General features: G+C 35.0%; 1 protein-coding gene across 2 annotated transcripts in view; it reads right to left on the bottom strand.

Annotated features, from left to right (window-relative positions):
* Window positions 1-1,925: 1,925 nt before the first annotated feature.
* The window catches only part of Septin2 (septin 2), a 72,612-nt gene continuing 60,423 nt past the window's right edge, over window positions 1,926-14,114 (bottom strand). For both annotated transcript variants that reach the window (XM_089102889.1, XM_089102890.1), the window contains exon 9: window positions 1,926-5,702. In XM_089102889.1, coding sequence (XP_088959015.1) covers window positions 5,517-5,702 — 186 coding nt within the window. In that variant the 3' untranslated portion in view covers window positions 1,926-5,516. The remainder of the gene's footprint in view (window positions 5,703-14,114) is intronic.

The following is a 14,114-nucleotide window of genomic DNA, read 5'->3' as shown; positions in this document are numbered from 1 at the left end:
TGTGTTTTAATGGTCAAATGTGTTTAAAGAAGTCGGTTCCTCACTCTTATTCTTGGCTAATAACAACTTTTCTTCACATTTTAAATCTAAATGAACAAAACACAATGGATTGTTTGTTCTTAGACAAGTTTAGAGAATGGATTTAAAAAATCACTATGGTGCCAGGACACAAAACGAGTTTGATAAACTAAATAAAAAGAAATGCACTAAATAAAATGCACTGATTTGTTTCCAAACCATCTAGCAACAGTGAATATTTTTTTTATTTTCTTTTTATTGCATCAGTATCCGAAAACCTTCATAATTCCAACCGCCCCCCTCCCTTTAAAATTATTTTATGTACTCCCTTGTTTCAGGATTTTCTTTCCTGACTACACAATAAACTATTAAAGGGTTTACATTAGTATGTCCTTTCTCTTTCCACCTAGTCCCTATTGATAATTTTGCAGAGGAAAATCTTATAGCTATTTCTCCACATGGACGGGTATTTTGTTTTATTCTTTTTGTCAGAAAAGATTCTTATATTTCTAACTTTGTCAAAGGGAGAGAAAAAGCCGGGTCTTACCCCTCATGTTAGTAATCATTGACCGAAATTGCGTTACGTATGCTGTCCTCCTCTTCTTTACTCAGCTGAAAAAATGATCAAAGCCGAAATATTTCAGTTAGATGTGTATTAGAGTAAAAAGCTGTACGTTGCTCGCGATCAGGGGTTTTGCCAACTCTGATATAGTCCGGGGTTGTATAACCCAGGAATGTAAACAAAATCAATATAAAAAAATACTGAACATTTAAAAAAGAGCATTACAGGTTCAATTTCAATCACATGACGATGTTCTAAAATGTATTTCAGAATAGACCTTAGCCATTTTAGCTGCTAGAAACTGTTGGCGTTTAACCCAAAATATTTTTTTTTGATTTTTAGGATTATTCCTTTTTTTTTAATATTCTCTTGACTCTACGAAACATGAGGGTCATTGAGAGTAAAATATCTAAATTATTAGTACATTATCTAATATATAGATATTTTGATATTAAATATATTTTAATATTAATATTATGATATTTTATATTATTAATATTATGATATTAAAATATCTAATATCATAATATATATAATAAATTATTAGTAAAATATCTAATAGTGCATTGACAATAAAATATCTAAAATTCAAAAGGTGGAGTTGGTCGAATTAATTTTTGAATATAATACGAGGCAGTTCGACAAAGAATTAAATCCTCCTTTATCCCTCTCGGCTGCTGAGCGGAGGGTTGTGTTGTTTTCAAAATCACAACTGCTGTCAGTTCAATGCTCTAATTGTTTAGGGTGCTCGCCGTATTTCCCCAAAAGTTAATCGACTTCGCTGAAATCTCACACAAACTCAATAATTTTTGCTTCGTGATAAAGTGTGTTTAACGTCGAACGTTACTTCATGGGAGATTTAGTAGAACCTAATTATCTTTTGGGGGTGAATCAGAAAAACCATGTAAAGGCCTGTACCATTCTCGCCAAAAAACTTGAATTTCTAAAAATAAGTTCATTACAGTTCACAGTTCATTTTGAAAATAATTACAGAGATTTCAAATTACGGTTCCAATATTTCACGTCTTGTCAATAATTTCTTTGGCTCTATCAAGAGAAACAGAGGAAAAATTTTCGACCGATTATTAATTAATTACAGTCAAGGGATACCAGCTAATAGGAAATTGAGGATTTATATGGGCCAATAAAGTTTGAAAGATGTTTCGCCATAATTTTTTTAAGAAAATGTTGTCAAAGCTAAAAGTTTGATCTCTAAATAAAAGCATTTTAGGTGAAAATTAATTTAAGCTTTGGGTATCACGATAGCCCTAAAATCAAAATGGAATTGGGCTAATTTGTAAAGTTTGCCCTAATTATTTGCATCGCCTCATATAAAACAATATACCTAATTAAAAATATCAACCGCTTTGACTCATAATACTGGACTTTATTGATAGATATGTCAATCCAACTGAAAGAAATGGCACAAAAATGGACAGTCACAGATATTCTAAACTCTCGAAGGTAGAAAAATGCAAAATACAAAACAAAAAGCAGCAGACATAAAATTACTTTGTCTAAATCCGCGTTTGTCAACGTGATGCCAGTGTTGCCACTTCTAGTGAGTTAATTCGGGTTTCGGGTTTCTTTTTTCACATGATTTATAGTGATTTTCAAATAACTTTTTTTTTTACTTTTTCTGGACATTCCTACATTTATGTTTACACTTCAGATATAAGCATCGTTTGAAATCAATAAAAAAGCTCCTACAGCAGAAACTTTTCAAAAGGGTAGAAATGATATTTATACTAAATGAAAAAAACACAAAAACTGAGCTAAGCAGATTTTTTTTTTCTGTTCAGTGACAGTGATGTTTTAAGCTAACACCCCAAATAGAAAGGAGGTATTTTAATCTTTTAAAAAGGCACGCCAAGTGTTGTTTAAGCATAGAAAAACATTGATTATACTATAATGGTTTACCTGATACAATAAGAGTAAATTAAACTGTGTAATTTTGTCGCTCGATGGATTTTCATGCTGAATTGATTGATTAATATAATTTTTCTACATTTGTTTAATCATTAAGTTCAAAACAGAATATATTCCGCGTTACCTATGAATAGTATAGTGCATTTTGACGTTTTTTCCTTTATCTTACTTTTAAAGGGAGGCTTTAAATAGATTGGAATGGAGGAGGAGTGTACGTAGCTGTGTTGGCCTAAGGCGGCTTGGTGCTTCAGTGAGTTGGTAATAGTAGTAGTAGTTACTTTTATCGTCCTGACTTCGAGACAAAGACCATCAAAACTATCTTTATCTTAGTTCGAGGTTTCTAATGGCCTTAAAAAATAGAAGACTTAAACAAATTTAAACTAAAGCTTATAGATCAAATTTCTTGCGTAAAATTCGTGCAGCATCAAGATGGCGTTTATTTACAGCACTAAAGTTGCAGCACTAGGCATATGCGCTGCTATATACGCTAATAAGCATGATAATTCATAATTATTCAATTCATGATCTACAAATTTTTTTTTTAGCGACTTAACAATTCTGCAAACCAGACTTTTTGAACAATAGAAATTAAGACCAAAATCTGTAGAAATTTCAAGAATACTCATGTGTGGGTATGAAATGGCCAAAAAACCTGATAAAAAGAGTAGAAGCACACGTTAGGAACAACGAATTTAGACACTAAAGTATATAACTATTACTATACAAAATTCAACACAGGTGGAAGCAAATTGGAAGCATTGGGCTTCGATGTTATAATTGTTATAATTAGTTATAATTGTTCCGCCACCCCCCCCCCCAAAAAAAAAAGAAAAATCGTACTTCTGAAAACCCAGGGAGAAGACAATGGTGGAGTTCAAAGAAATTGGCGAATAAGACTGTTTTTAGACAAACTCTTATAGAATTTAACATTAGTTAGACCAAAATTAATTTATAAATATGACAAGTTGAACAGTTGACCACACCTAGCTGAAGAGCGCTCCTTTTTCCCTGTATTCATCAAGAATTAACCTAGTAATAGGTTAATATTCTTAAGGTTCTAAATTCTTAAGGTTTGTGTTTCCTCTTAATTATGGGATTTTCTGACAAGCCTACGGCAGTTAGTTGTGTAGAAAGAAAAAGATATATTTATCATGGTATTCACTAGTTTCGGATATATCCATTCATCGGGCCAGAATTGTGATATTACTCGGCCCGAAGAGTGTAAGTAACTTTTAATAGTGGAAACTTGCACTAGCGTCGAAGAAAAACACATATGCCATCTAGAGTTTGTGGTTTCTTAGGGTGATAATAAGGTAAAATTAGCTCAATCAGTATAATTGGCGAAATCAGTGAATGAATAAGTATCTGGTTCTGATCATAGAATCGTAAAAAAAAAACAATTGCGAGGATTTTAAAATTGCCAAGAAACGTCAAACGCTAGGTAGCGTAGTTGATTTTTTTGCGACACCATCCCCAGTTTCAACTCTTATAAGTTAACAATATTATTTGACTCGATTTTTTCACAGAGAATGATTTAAACTTGCTTAAAAAATAAGAGATGTTTCCTTTTATCAATGGTTTTCATCCAATTTTTAACGCATTTTTCTATCATTCAGTAAAAACAAAAACTAATTCAGTAGGCAGATAAAGCTGAATGTCAGCTATCGAGTGATACTAAAAATGTCATTTTGGAAAAACTAAAACCACTGAAAAATTTCCGTTAAACCGAAAAAAAAATATCAGAAAAAACGTTGAAAATTTTCAAATAATAGAAAAATAACAGAACAAAGCTTGTAGAGGGAACATAAACCATAAAAACTTAAAAGCTCTAGAGATACTTTTCAAAAATTAAATAGAAGTCCTGTCAAGCACTCAAACCATAATATATCAATACTTTTAGTAAATTAATAATGACAAGTCTAACGTATAAAAAGATTACACATTTTTGCTTAATTTAATGTCTTTCGTCTATGTTTTCAGTAATTAGAACAGAGACCTTAATAAGGGTCTCGAATCCAGTAAATGAATGTTTCAATACATACATTTTAGCTTAAATATATACCATATTTGACAGTTTTCTGACGCTAGAATACCGTCATAAAACTGTCAAGTTCAGCGTGCGCTTGACGTGAATTTGACGTATTTTTTTTTAAACGTGAAATACGAGAACTCTGGAAAAACCTTGTTTTTAGCGTCACTAGATTCGTACAGTGGCATAATAAAACCTTAAAAACAACACAAATAGAAAATACATCTACGTTTCAGGTCCTCGCAAAAAGACTAAAATCCCATAGTTTACTGGTCTGAAAATTTGTAAATTCTAACTCAAAATTCAAATTTTAGATCTAACATTCAATATTAATTATAATGAAAATTTTAACATAAATTTTAAAGAGCCGTGAAAAGGTTAATGTTAAAAATTAAAATATAAACTTGTAAATTTTAGTGTTTGAAAATTTTTAAAACTTATAATTTTAACGAACCGTTGAGAATTTACCCCCTAACCATTTTGACCCCTAATCAGAAGAAAAGAGAATAATTAAAGAAAAATAACTCTCAGTACATGTTCCATATTTTTAGGACTTTGAATCGAGAAAAACACTATTTCATTGAATAATACTTAGATTAAAGAAAAATAATATCACGACCATGAAAACATTCTGTCAAATTATGCGCTGATGGGACAGTAGTGTCAATTCATGAAAATTAGGGGGAAGAGGCATAAATAGATTTTTTAAAATTTAGGAGAGGGGGAACTATTTTTCTTTCTATTTTTCCGAAGATAATACAAAAAAGGGGTTATCAAAATCTAGGGGTCCATACTCCCCTTCCCCCAAATTGACACAACTATAACGGGAGACAGTTTTATAGTCTGAGGGTCTCCTAATGAGTACAAAACGAAAGAAAAGAGTGGAAGAGAGAGCCAAAGGTCCCAAACAACAATTTGCATAAGAAGAGACTAGTTGTACGCCAAGAAAATTATTTCACTCCAACACTATGACAGGCTTTACTTCTTTTTCCCTTTGAGAGTGAGAGTATGGTGACCCGGTAGAGAACTACTAGATGAAGACTGACATTGTCGCTTTCGCCGAAGAAATTCTGCTTGTTCTTCTTCGAGTTGTCTTTTTGCTTCCTCGTATCTTCTTTTCTCTTCAGCGTGATCTTTTTTGAGCCGCTCAAATCTGATATTCAGCTACAAGAAAACAAATTATTAATACTTTTTTTTCGGGCTTTCGCCACCTCAATTTGTTTGTTCCTGCTGAAAATGTACATGGCGATCCCTGCATGTTGGCTCATAAGACCACTGCTTTCAAAGTAAATAAACATAAGAGGGACGCTTGGTGCCTGTGGTGCTACCCACTTCAATTGAAAACCTTGTCGGGATTATTTAAACAGTAGGTAAATTGAAAAGACAGCGCTTTGCATAATAATTAGTTAAACATTATATTTGTCTTTATTTTAAAGTATCTTCTCATTAGCTTTTCGAACTGCTGACATATACAAGATCCCCTACCAATTTTTACAAAAATCTTAAGCAAATACAATTTGAGCATTTTGGCAGCTTTGGGAGCTCTCTGTAGTGCTTGGAAGAATCATTAATGGGACTATTGTCTTTGAGACGGTCAGTCGACGTGGAGGGTCGCAAAATGATTTTCAATGTATCGAATGGCCTTAAGCCAATACAAATGCTTCTTAAATTTTAGTCTATTTATAACCCCAACCTGATATTAGCAAGCTGTATAGAATTAAAAGGTGTTAAATTCAGTTTTTCTTTTTAAGCACCAAGAGGAATTTTGATTTGATTCCTCCCTTCTGAGAGGAAAGTTAATTTTTTAGGGAATATTCTAGGAATGATCTTCGGATCAAACACACATTCATATTCTTAACTCATAAATATATTTAGTACATTAAGTAAACATTAAATCAGTTAAAATTTTATGAATCCAAAAATAAAATATTTAATGGAAAACAAATTTCTAAATTTTCTTAATTTATTTGTTGCGCATTGTTTTTTTTTTTTATCAAGCTTTGTTTGTTTGTTTTTCTATACTACCTAAGGCGGTTTTTATTCTTTTTCAATCATATTGGTTTTATTTTAATATTTAGTTTTTCTCCATAGTTATTCTTTTTGGCTCTGTTTCTCGCATTTTTCAAATTTAGGTTTTCTCTTTTTTTAAACTTCCATTAAAAGCTCAATTATCCCTTGTTCCCTCAATAATTACGCATTTAATATCAATATGAACATGCTAAACTTCGTTGAAATCAAAATCATCATCAACGATAATTGTCAATCTTCTTTTGCGTTATAATTAAGTGTCAATTAACTTCTCTTATCCAAACACAGCAATAGACAGGCTGCGAATTTAGACGGTAAGAATTTGAATTAAAACAATATTTCTTTTTCAAAATAATATATATTCCTTTCATAAATATGATTATTATAATTCAATTGGTACAAAAGAGGATTGACTATATGGCAAATATTCAAGGACCTATCCTTGCATAAATCAAACACTCAAACATGAAATTACAAAAAAAAAAAAAAAAAAAAAGAAAAAAAAAAAAAAAGTGATTTCATATTTAGTATCAGCAACGCAAATGTAGTTGAAACCAGAGTCATTTAGTAGAAACGTGTGTATGTTATGCACTTTTGTAATCAAAATCATGTCCATAGTAATACTTTCTGTAACTTGAAGGATCTAGGGTGGATCAAGTAGGGATGATTCTACATTTTCCTGAATTTCTGAGCACTTCAAATTATGAAATAAAGTTTTTTTTATCATTTCCGCCCTCCCCCCCCCCCCGAAAAAATATATGCGTACGTGCCTAGCCATACCCAGGGCTTTTTTTAGGAGGGGGTTTTACTCAAAGTTTTTTTTTCGGGGGGGGGGGGGGTTACACGAAAAAACCTCAAATAACGCATACAAAATTTGTTTATATCCATTTTTGTTACGTTCTTACGAGTCAAAAAACACTTCGAGAGGGGTTCAAACCCCCTAACCCCCTCCCCTCTGGATACGGCCTTGCGTGCCTATGGTCGAGGGTCGAAAACCACATTTACATTCTCAAGTTTTATGCTGATTTTGTCCAGTTTAGCCGTTAAATTTGTCAAGCAGAAATAAGCCAGCGATGCCGCTATTTGAATTCTAATTGGTGTAAGCGATAGTGATATTCTCTTAAATTTTTTTAGAAAAGTTACCTCTTTAAAGCATTGGGTATTTTATTTTAGACAGTTATTTTAGATATCGATCTAAAAAAAAATGTGAATAGCTCGTGCTATTATTTGCAAATTGTAGGCATATTTGTAAATTTCTAATAGAAATCCTTGTTCTCGAGGACAGAAGTTTGAGTCCTGGTGTCCCTGGGTTAGGAACAGGGGTTATTAGCGTGACTCTGTAAGCTCAGACAGGGTCGACCCAGCTCTAAATGGGTACCTGCAGAAAAGTGGGGAAGCTAAACAGGAAGCGTGTGAGAAAGCAGAGGATGCCTAGCCCCCAGCCACCACAGTACTTCCTGTGTGAAAGGCCATGAAACGGATACAGGAACGGATTGAATAGGTGCGGGACCCGATTGTTTTTGTTTTTTTTGTGGGGCGCTCTCTATATATTAAATATTTAGATAAAATATACCTGAACAGTGGTTTACGTACGTAAAGTAGTTCACGTATGTAGGGCAAAATCTCTCTAATAAAGGACTATCCAAATTATGCACATAAAGTAGTTCACGTATGTAGTACAAAATCTCTCTAATACAGGACCAAAGTAGGCAATTCTAATTGGCCTCCATGCTTCTTTTCTTCGTGGTAATATAACGTGGTAGCATATCTTACTTCTATACTTAGAAGTAAGCAGCTTCTCCAGGTGGAGTAAACCACTTCTCCAGGAGTGTCACTGACAAAAAGAATGACAAATCTATTTAAGAAAAAACGTGGAGAATTACCTGATCCAATCAGCACTTCCAGTGTTTTAGATTACGTACAGATTAGGTACATAAAGTAGCTCACGTATGTAGTGCAAAATCTCTAATACAGGACTATCCAGATTACGTACGTAAATTAGTTCACGTATGTAGCGCAAAATCTCTCTAATACATGACTATCAAGATTAAATTCAAAAATTTGACATGAACTTTTACGGGTATCAGTTTTCTATATAATAAAGCGTATATTATACTATCTTTACAAGCGAGCAATAATTGTGTATGTATGAATTTACTTTTTTTCGAAAACGGCTACACATTTTCTCGGGGAAATTTCTATTCTGAGAAATTGTGGCCTAAAAAGACGATCTACGAAGATTTTCATGCATGGAGATTCAAGATTCAAGTTTCATTTAATAAAACAGCTGTAGTAGTTACGACTGACACCGCAACTAAATTACGCTACCCTTTACAACAATATATATATATATATATATAATATATATATATATATATATATATATATATATATATATATATATATATATATATATATATATATATATATATATATATATATATATATATATATATATATACACTAAGTACGATTAATAACACTAGTAAAAAAAGGAGCGAATGAATTGCTGAAACGATTTGTCCTGCAGCGTACAGGTTCCATCTTATTCATGTGGCGTGTGTTTCTGTTGACTGCGGCGGCGGGGGGTAGTAGTGATTGGTGTTTATCACTCGAAAGAACGGAGTGCCCAAATTTGCACATCAGCTGATACATTCGTCCTTTAACAGTTGGGATCTGTAGGACTACGACGCGTACGTAACACGTGTACACGAGCAGCAATTGCTTTATAGAAAACCCCAATCGACGCAGTGAGGTTAAGGATTGCAGCGCGTAGTTCCCCTTTCTCACAAGGTTTGTGACGTATGGCTGAAACGAACAATCGTCACTGAATGTCACACCAAGGACAACTGCAGTCGACGTGGTAGTGTACCAGGGGTCGGGGCAAGCAGCATCTCTTTTTAGATGATTGAAGCGCATCACTTTGGTCTTCTTCACATTAACCTGGAGCCCGTTTGTACTGCATTGGTCATTGAATTTATCTTTTAGGTCACTATCAAACTGAGGGATTACTTGAAATTTCTCAATGAGGTATTTCAGCAAGGCTGACAAATCGTCCACAAGTTTGAATCGTTCTTCAGTGTTGTCAAATAAAATGAAGTTAATGGCGGCCAAAAATCAGAGAGCAGCAAGCTTGGTGCCTTGAGGGGCGCCACATGTTAGCTCCGCCGACTCCGAATCAAGGTCTTCCCGGAAAAGCACATAGACGCACTGGTATCGACGTCTCAGGAAGTCTACTATTAATGGCAGAATAGTCTTTCTAGCGCCCATTCGTTTTAGATTCTGCAAAGCCGTGAGGTGACGGATCAGGTCGAATGCCTTGCGATAATCGGTCAAAAAGAGATCAGCTATGGTACCCCTTTTGTCTAGCCATTCTACTATTAAGTGGTAAAGTTTTACTAAATAGTGAGTCGTGCTACTGCCTTTCAGGCACCCGTACTGGTAAGGGTCGAGACAAGGGCTTATTTGCGACTAAAGTTCACGGTAAATAAATAAATTGGTCACTTTGACGAGATTTGGGGGTTATTGATATGGGCCGGAGCTCGTCACAAGTTTTGGGGTATTTTGTTTTAGGAATAACACGGACGTAGGATTTCTTCCAGACCTGAGGGAACTTTTGCTATCTGAAGCATTTGTGATAATAGACGTCACAGGTTTAGCTAGAAAAGGTGCATAATCAATGAGTAGCTTGACGAGCAGCTCACCTGGATATGAAGCACAGTCCCTTTTTAGTTTTTCAAGCTCTTTGCAGACCGCGTATTCCGGTATTTCTACGATTTGTTCGTCGGGAAAGCCAGACGAGAGATTTTCAATGTCTTCGTCAGTGAATGAAGGGTAAGTCGAACAAATTGCAGCAAAACAGAATTTACTTCAGTTGAGGACACTAGAGAACCATCGTCTGTCTGTATCTTCAAGTCACTACAATAAAGTTTTCCAGACAGTCGTTTAATTTCGGAGTGCCACTTACGAGGGTTAGTAGTCAGCAGTGGAGTCACTTTATCACGAACATAAGCTTTCTGAGCGGCTCTGTTTACTTTCACAATGTGATTGCGCAACTTTTTTGCCGCTGTTACTTCACCGTTCGAGTGGAGTTGGCATCGGGTCATGATTAGCGCTTTGATTTCTTCGTTTACCCACGGCTTATCACTGTCACTGTCTACATTAGTTTTGGACGGGAAGTGTTCGTGATATTTCTCGAGAAGAACAGAGTTCAGAGTCTCAACTTTGAGGTTGTTGTCTGGTATTGTGCAGATATCACTGAAGTCAAAGGTTCCAATCCAGCGTCCAAAGGAACAGATGCTTTCTTTAGTCAAAGGCCGGGTGGTTACTTTTGTTTTCTTCACTTTTGGGAAGTTGGCTTTGGACTCCCAGAAAATCACAAAGTGGTCTGAGTTCTGTAATGGGCCTAAAGAGCGCGGTGGTAGGTATTGGTTGGAAAGGTCCGTGAAAATTAGGTCGAGTATGCTCCCACTTTGGTGGGTCGGAACTGTCACTACTTGTTTCAGGTCTAGCATATTCGACATCCATTGCTTATTTGTTTGATTAAAGTCTCCGGCAATAGTAAATGCGGGAGCTGCATACTGTCGACGGATATTGTCTATAAATGTTTGTAGATATTGAACTAAATCTTTCCTATTTTGTGCACTCTCGGGATAGTACACTACCGCGATGATGAGGCACGAGAACTTTCTTGACAGAAATGGGGGTTTGCACTCGGCCCAAATCACTTCGTGACAGGAGTCAGCAGGTTCGCTTAACAGTTTGCACGGAATGTCTTTTCGAAAATACAAACCGACACCTCTACCACAGCGCTCTAGACCACGATCACGCCTTGCATTGAAAAAGCTCGTATACCCTTTAATACGACCCATCTCATCAGTACGTCCCAACATTCGGTCACTGCTGCTATGGGGCAGCAATTTTGTTTCATGAGGACCTCAAGCTCGTCCATTTTGTTGTTCAGTGACCGGGCGTTGCAGAGTAAGAAGTTTCGGCATTTTCACCTTCACTGAAAACCAATCTGGTTCAAGCATTGGAGGGGATGTATGAACAGGAGGGGATTACATTAAATTGCTTAAAGAGCAAAAAACTGGTAATTGCAAAAATATTTGTATATATTTTAACAAAGGATTGCAACAATTTAAAAATCTTAAAAAAAACCCAAAAGTTTGAAGCTTAGTAAAAATCGGTGTTAGAAATCGGACTTGCTTCAATAATCAAACAGCTTTGAAAAAACAGCTCCATAAAAAGACATTAAATTGCATAGAGCAAAAAACTGATAATTGCAAAAATATTTGTATATGAAGCTTAGTAGACAATCGGTCGTAGAAATTGGACTTGCTTCATTAGTCAAATATTTTTGAAAATACCCCAGTATGAAAAGATGTATCAGTATGAAAAACTTATGAAGAGGTAGACCCAAAAAAACAAAATTTGTGTTATAAGTGATAATTCGTTGGAAGAAAAAGAAATTTTTGTCCTACTACCTTAACAATTAATAAATCTGCAACCTGGACCATCATGCAAGTCTAGACCAATAAGGATAGCTAAAGCACAGGGCATTGGCAAATTGTCTGAAATAATGAATATCCAAAATGAAGAAGAAATAAAAATGGGGTTAGAATATAAGCGACAGCGAGAATCAAAACGTGTTAAAATTAAAAATTATGGCGATAAGAATACAAATAATGATTCTTTGGAACCATCTGAACTATCAAACGTGATAAAACCAAGAAAACAGCCCGAACAAATTAAATTCGCAATGGGTGAAATTCAACAGTCTGGACTATCAAATGAGACAAGACCCAAAAAACAAAATTTACAGGAGTTATAAATGATAATTCCTTGGAAGAAAAAGAAGTTTTTATCCCACCCCCTGAACAGTTAACAAACCTACAACTTGGAATATTATAGTAAAATTAGACCAATAAGGGCAGCCAAAGTAAAGGGCATTGGTAAATTGTCTGAATTAATGAAAATCCAAAAAGAAGAAGAAAGAAAAATGGGATTTGAAGATAAGCGACAGCGAGAATCAAACCGTGCCAACTTGAAAATGGTAGTTATGATGATTGAGTTTGGGATTTTGACGTGGATAAGGTCATCAAGGCTTAACCTGCCTTTGAGACTCTGTTACATTAAAAGTTAACGCGGATAAGTTGCGACCCGTATCGAGCTTGATAAAAAAAATAGGTATCCGGATTGCTGCGTCGAATCTAGAAAACGTGAGTTTGCGGGTATCATGCACGGGATTGAGAAAGATTGTGATTTGGAAGCCCTAGAAGTAAAATATTCGGGATTTGTGATTCCATGGGGTTTGGACAATCTCACCTGGTGAGAATAACTTTTAATTCAGAATCTTTTATGTAGCATTATTTGTGCCATGGTTTAAACATAGGTTATGAGTATTTTCGGATTGCTGCTAACAGGAAACTCCCGAGGAGATGTCCCACGATATAACCCACGATACTAAGAAGTTACTAGAGTATAACCCACGATACTAAGAAGTGCGAATCAAGTGCTATGAAATGCGCACGCTACTCGGGCGATTACGAAGACTCCAGAGACAAACCTTGTTCTCTTCCGGTTCAGTGTGCAATTAGTGGCTCTAAAGACCGTCCATCTTTCAGTTTCCTTTGTGCTCAGATTTGTAAGCTTATAAATGCAAAGCAAAAATTTACCTTATCGATTGCTTGTTCCCGTAGTGTCTTTTAATTCGAAGGGAGTTTTTGGTAAAATTGAAGTGTTAAGGCTGCTTTTGCCTACTAATGGAATACTATGTTTACAGGAACATCACCTCCTTGAGTTTTCTTTTTCATGTTTTGATACTATTCTTCCTGATTAAACTTTACTCGAACCCTGCTAAACCAACTGGAGGACACCCGTTGGGACGGCTAGTTACTCTTATACCCGATACATTTGATTCTCGTCTGATATTTTATAATAATTATTTTCTTGCAAGTCGTATTTCTGATTGTATTTTGATTAACTGTTATTTTCCAACAGATTACCAGAATGACCTGTCTGATTATTTATTCCAAGATACATGTGGTAAACTGAGTGCTTTTGTACAAAAGTACTCAGCTAATTATGATATTTGTATAGCGGGTGATCTGAACTACAATCTGCTCAATTCAAGTTGTGTGCGTTCTTCTCTTTTCCTTTCTTCACTACCAAATCCGTCAATCAGAAATAAAACGGATAATTGTACTTATTTTCATAATTCTGGGTCACCTAGTAATCTTAATCACGTTCTTATTCTTACTTCTAGTTCGGTTTCTGGTTCAATAGAAATGGTTGTAGATTTCCCGATTAGTGATCAAAGACCTTTAAAGTTTTCGCTTTCACTTGTAGGAATCCCTCAGGAAAGAAATGAAAGAAAAAATCAACCTTGGAGAACTAAGTTGATTTGGGATCAAAATCTTGTTGATTCTTATAGGGTATGTGTAGATTCTGAAGTTTCGAAAGTTATTTTACCTGATTATTCCAGTCTTAAACCTGCAGAGTCTACATTATTAGATATAGATTGTACATTTCACCAGCTTGTCCATT

Source organism: Artemia sp. Qi Xiang Cuo, chromosome 17 (genome assembly GCF_049724085.1).
Source record: "Artemia sp. Qi Xiang Cuo chromosome 17, ASM4972408v1, whole genome shotgun sequence".
Classification (NCBI taxonomy): Eukaryota; Metazoa; Arthropoda; class Branchiopoda; order Anostraca; family Artemiidae; genus Artemia; species Artemia sp. Qi Xiang Cuo.
Note: the sequence above shows the minus strand (reverse complement) of the source record. Positions and strands in the feature narration are given on the sequence as shown.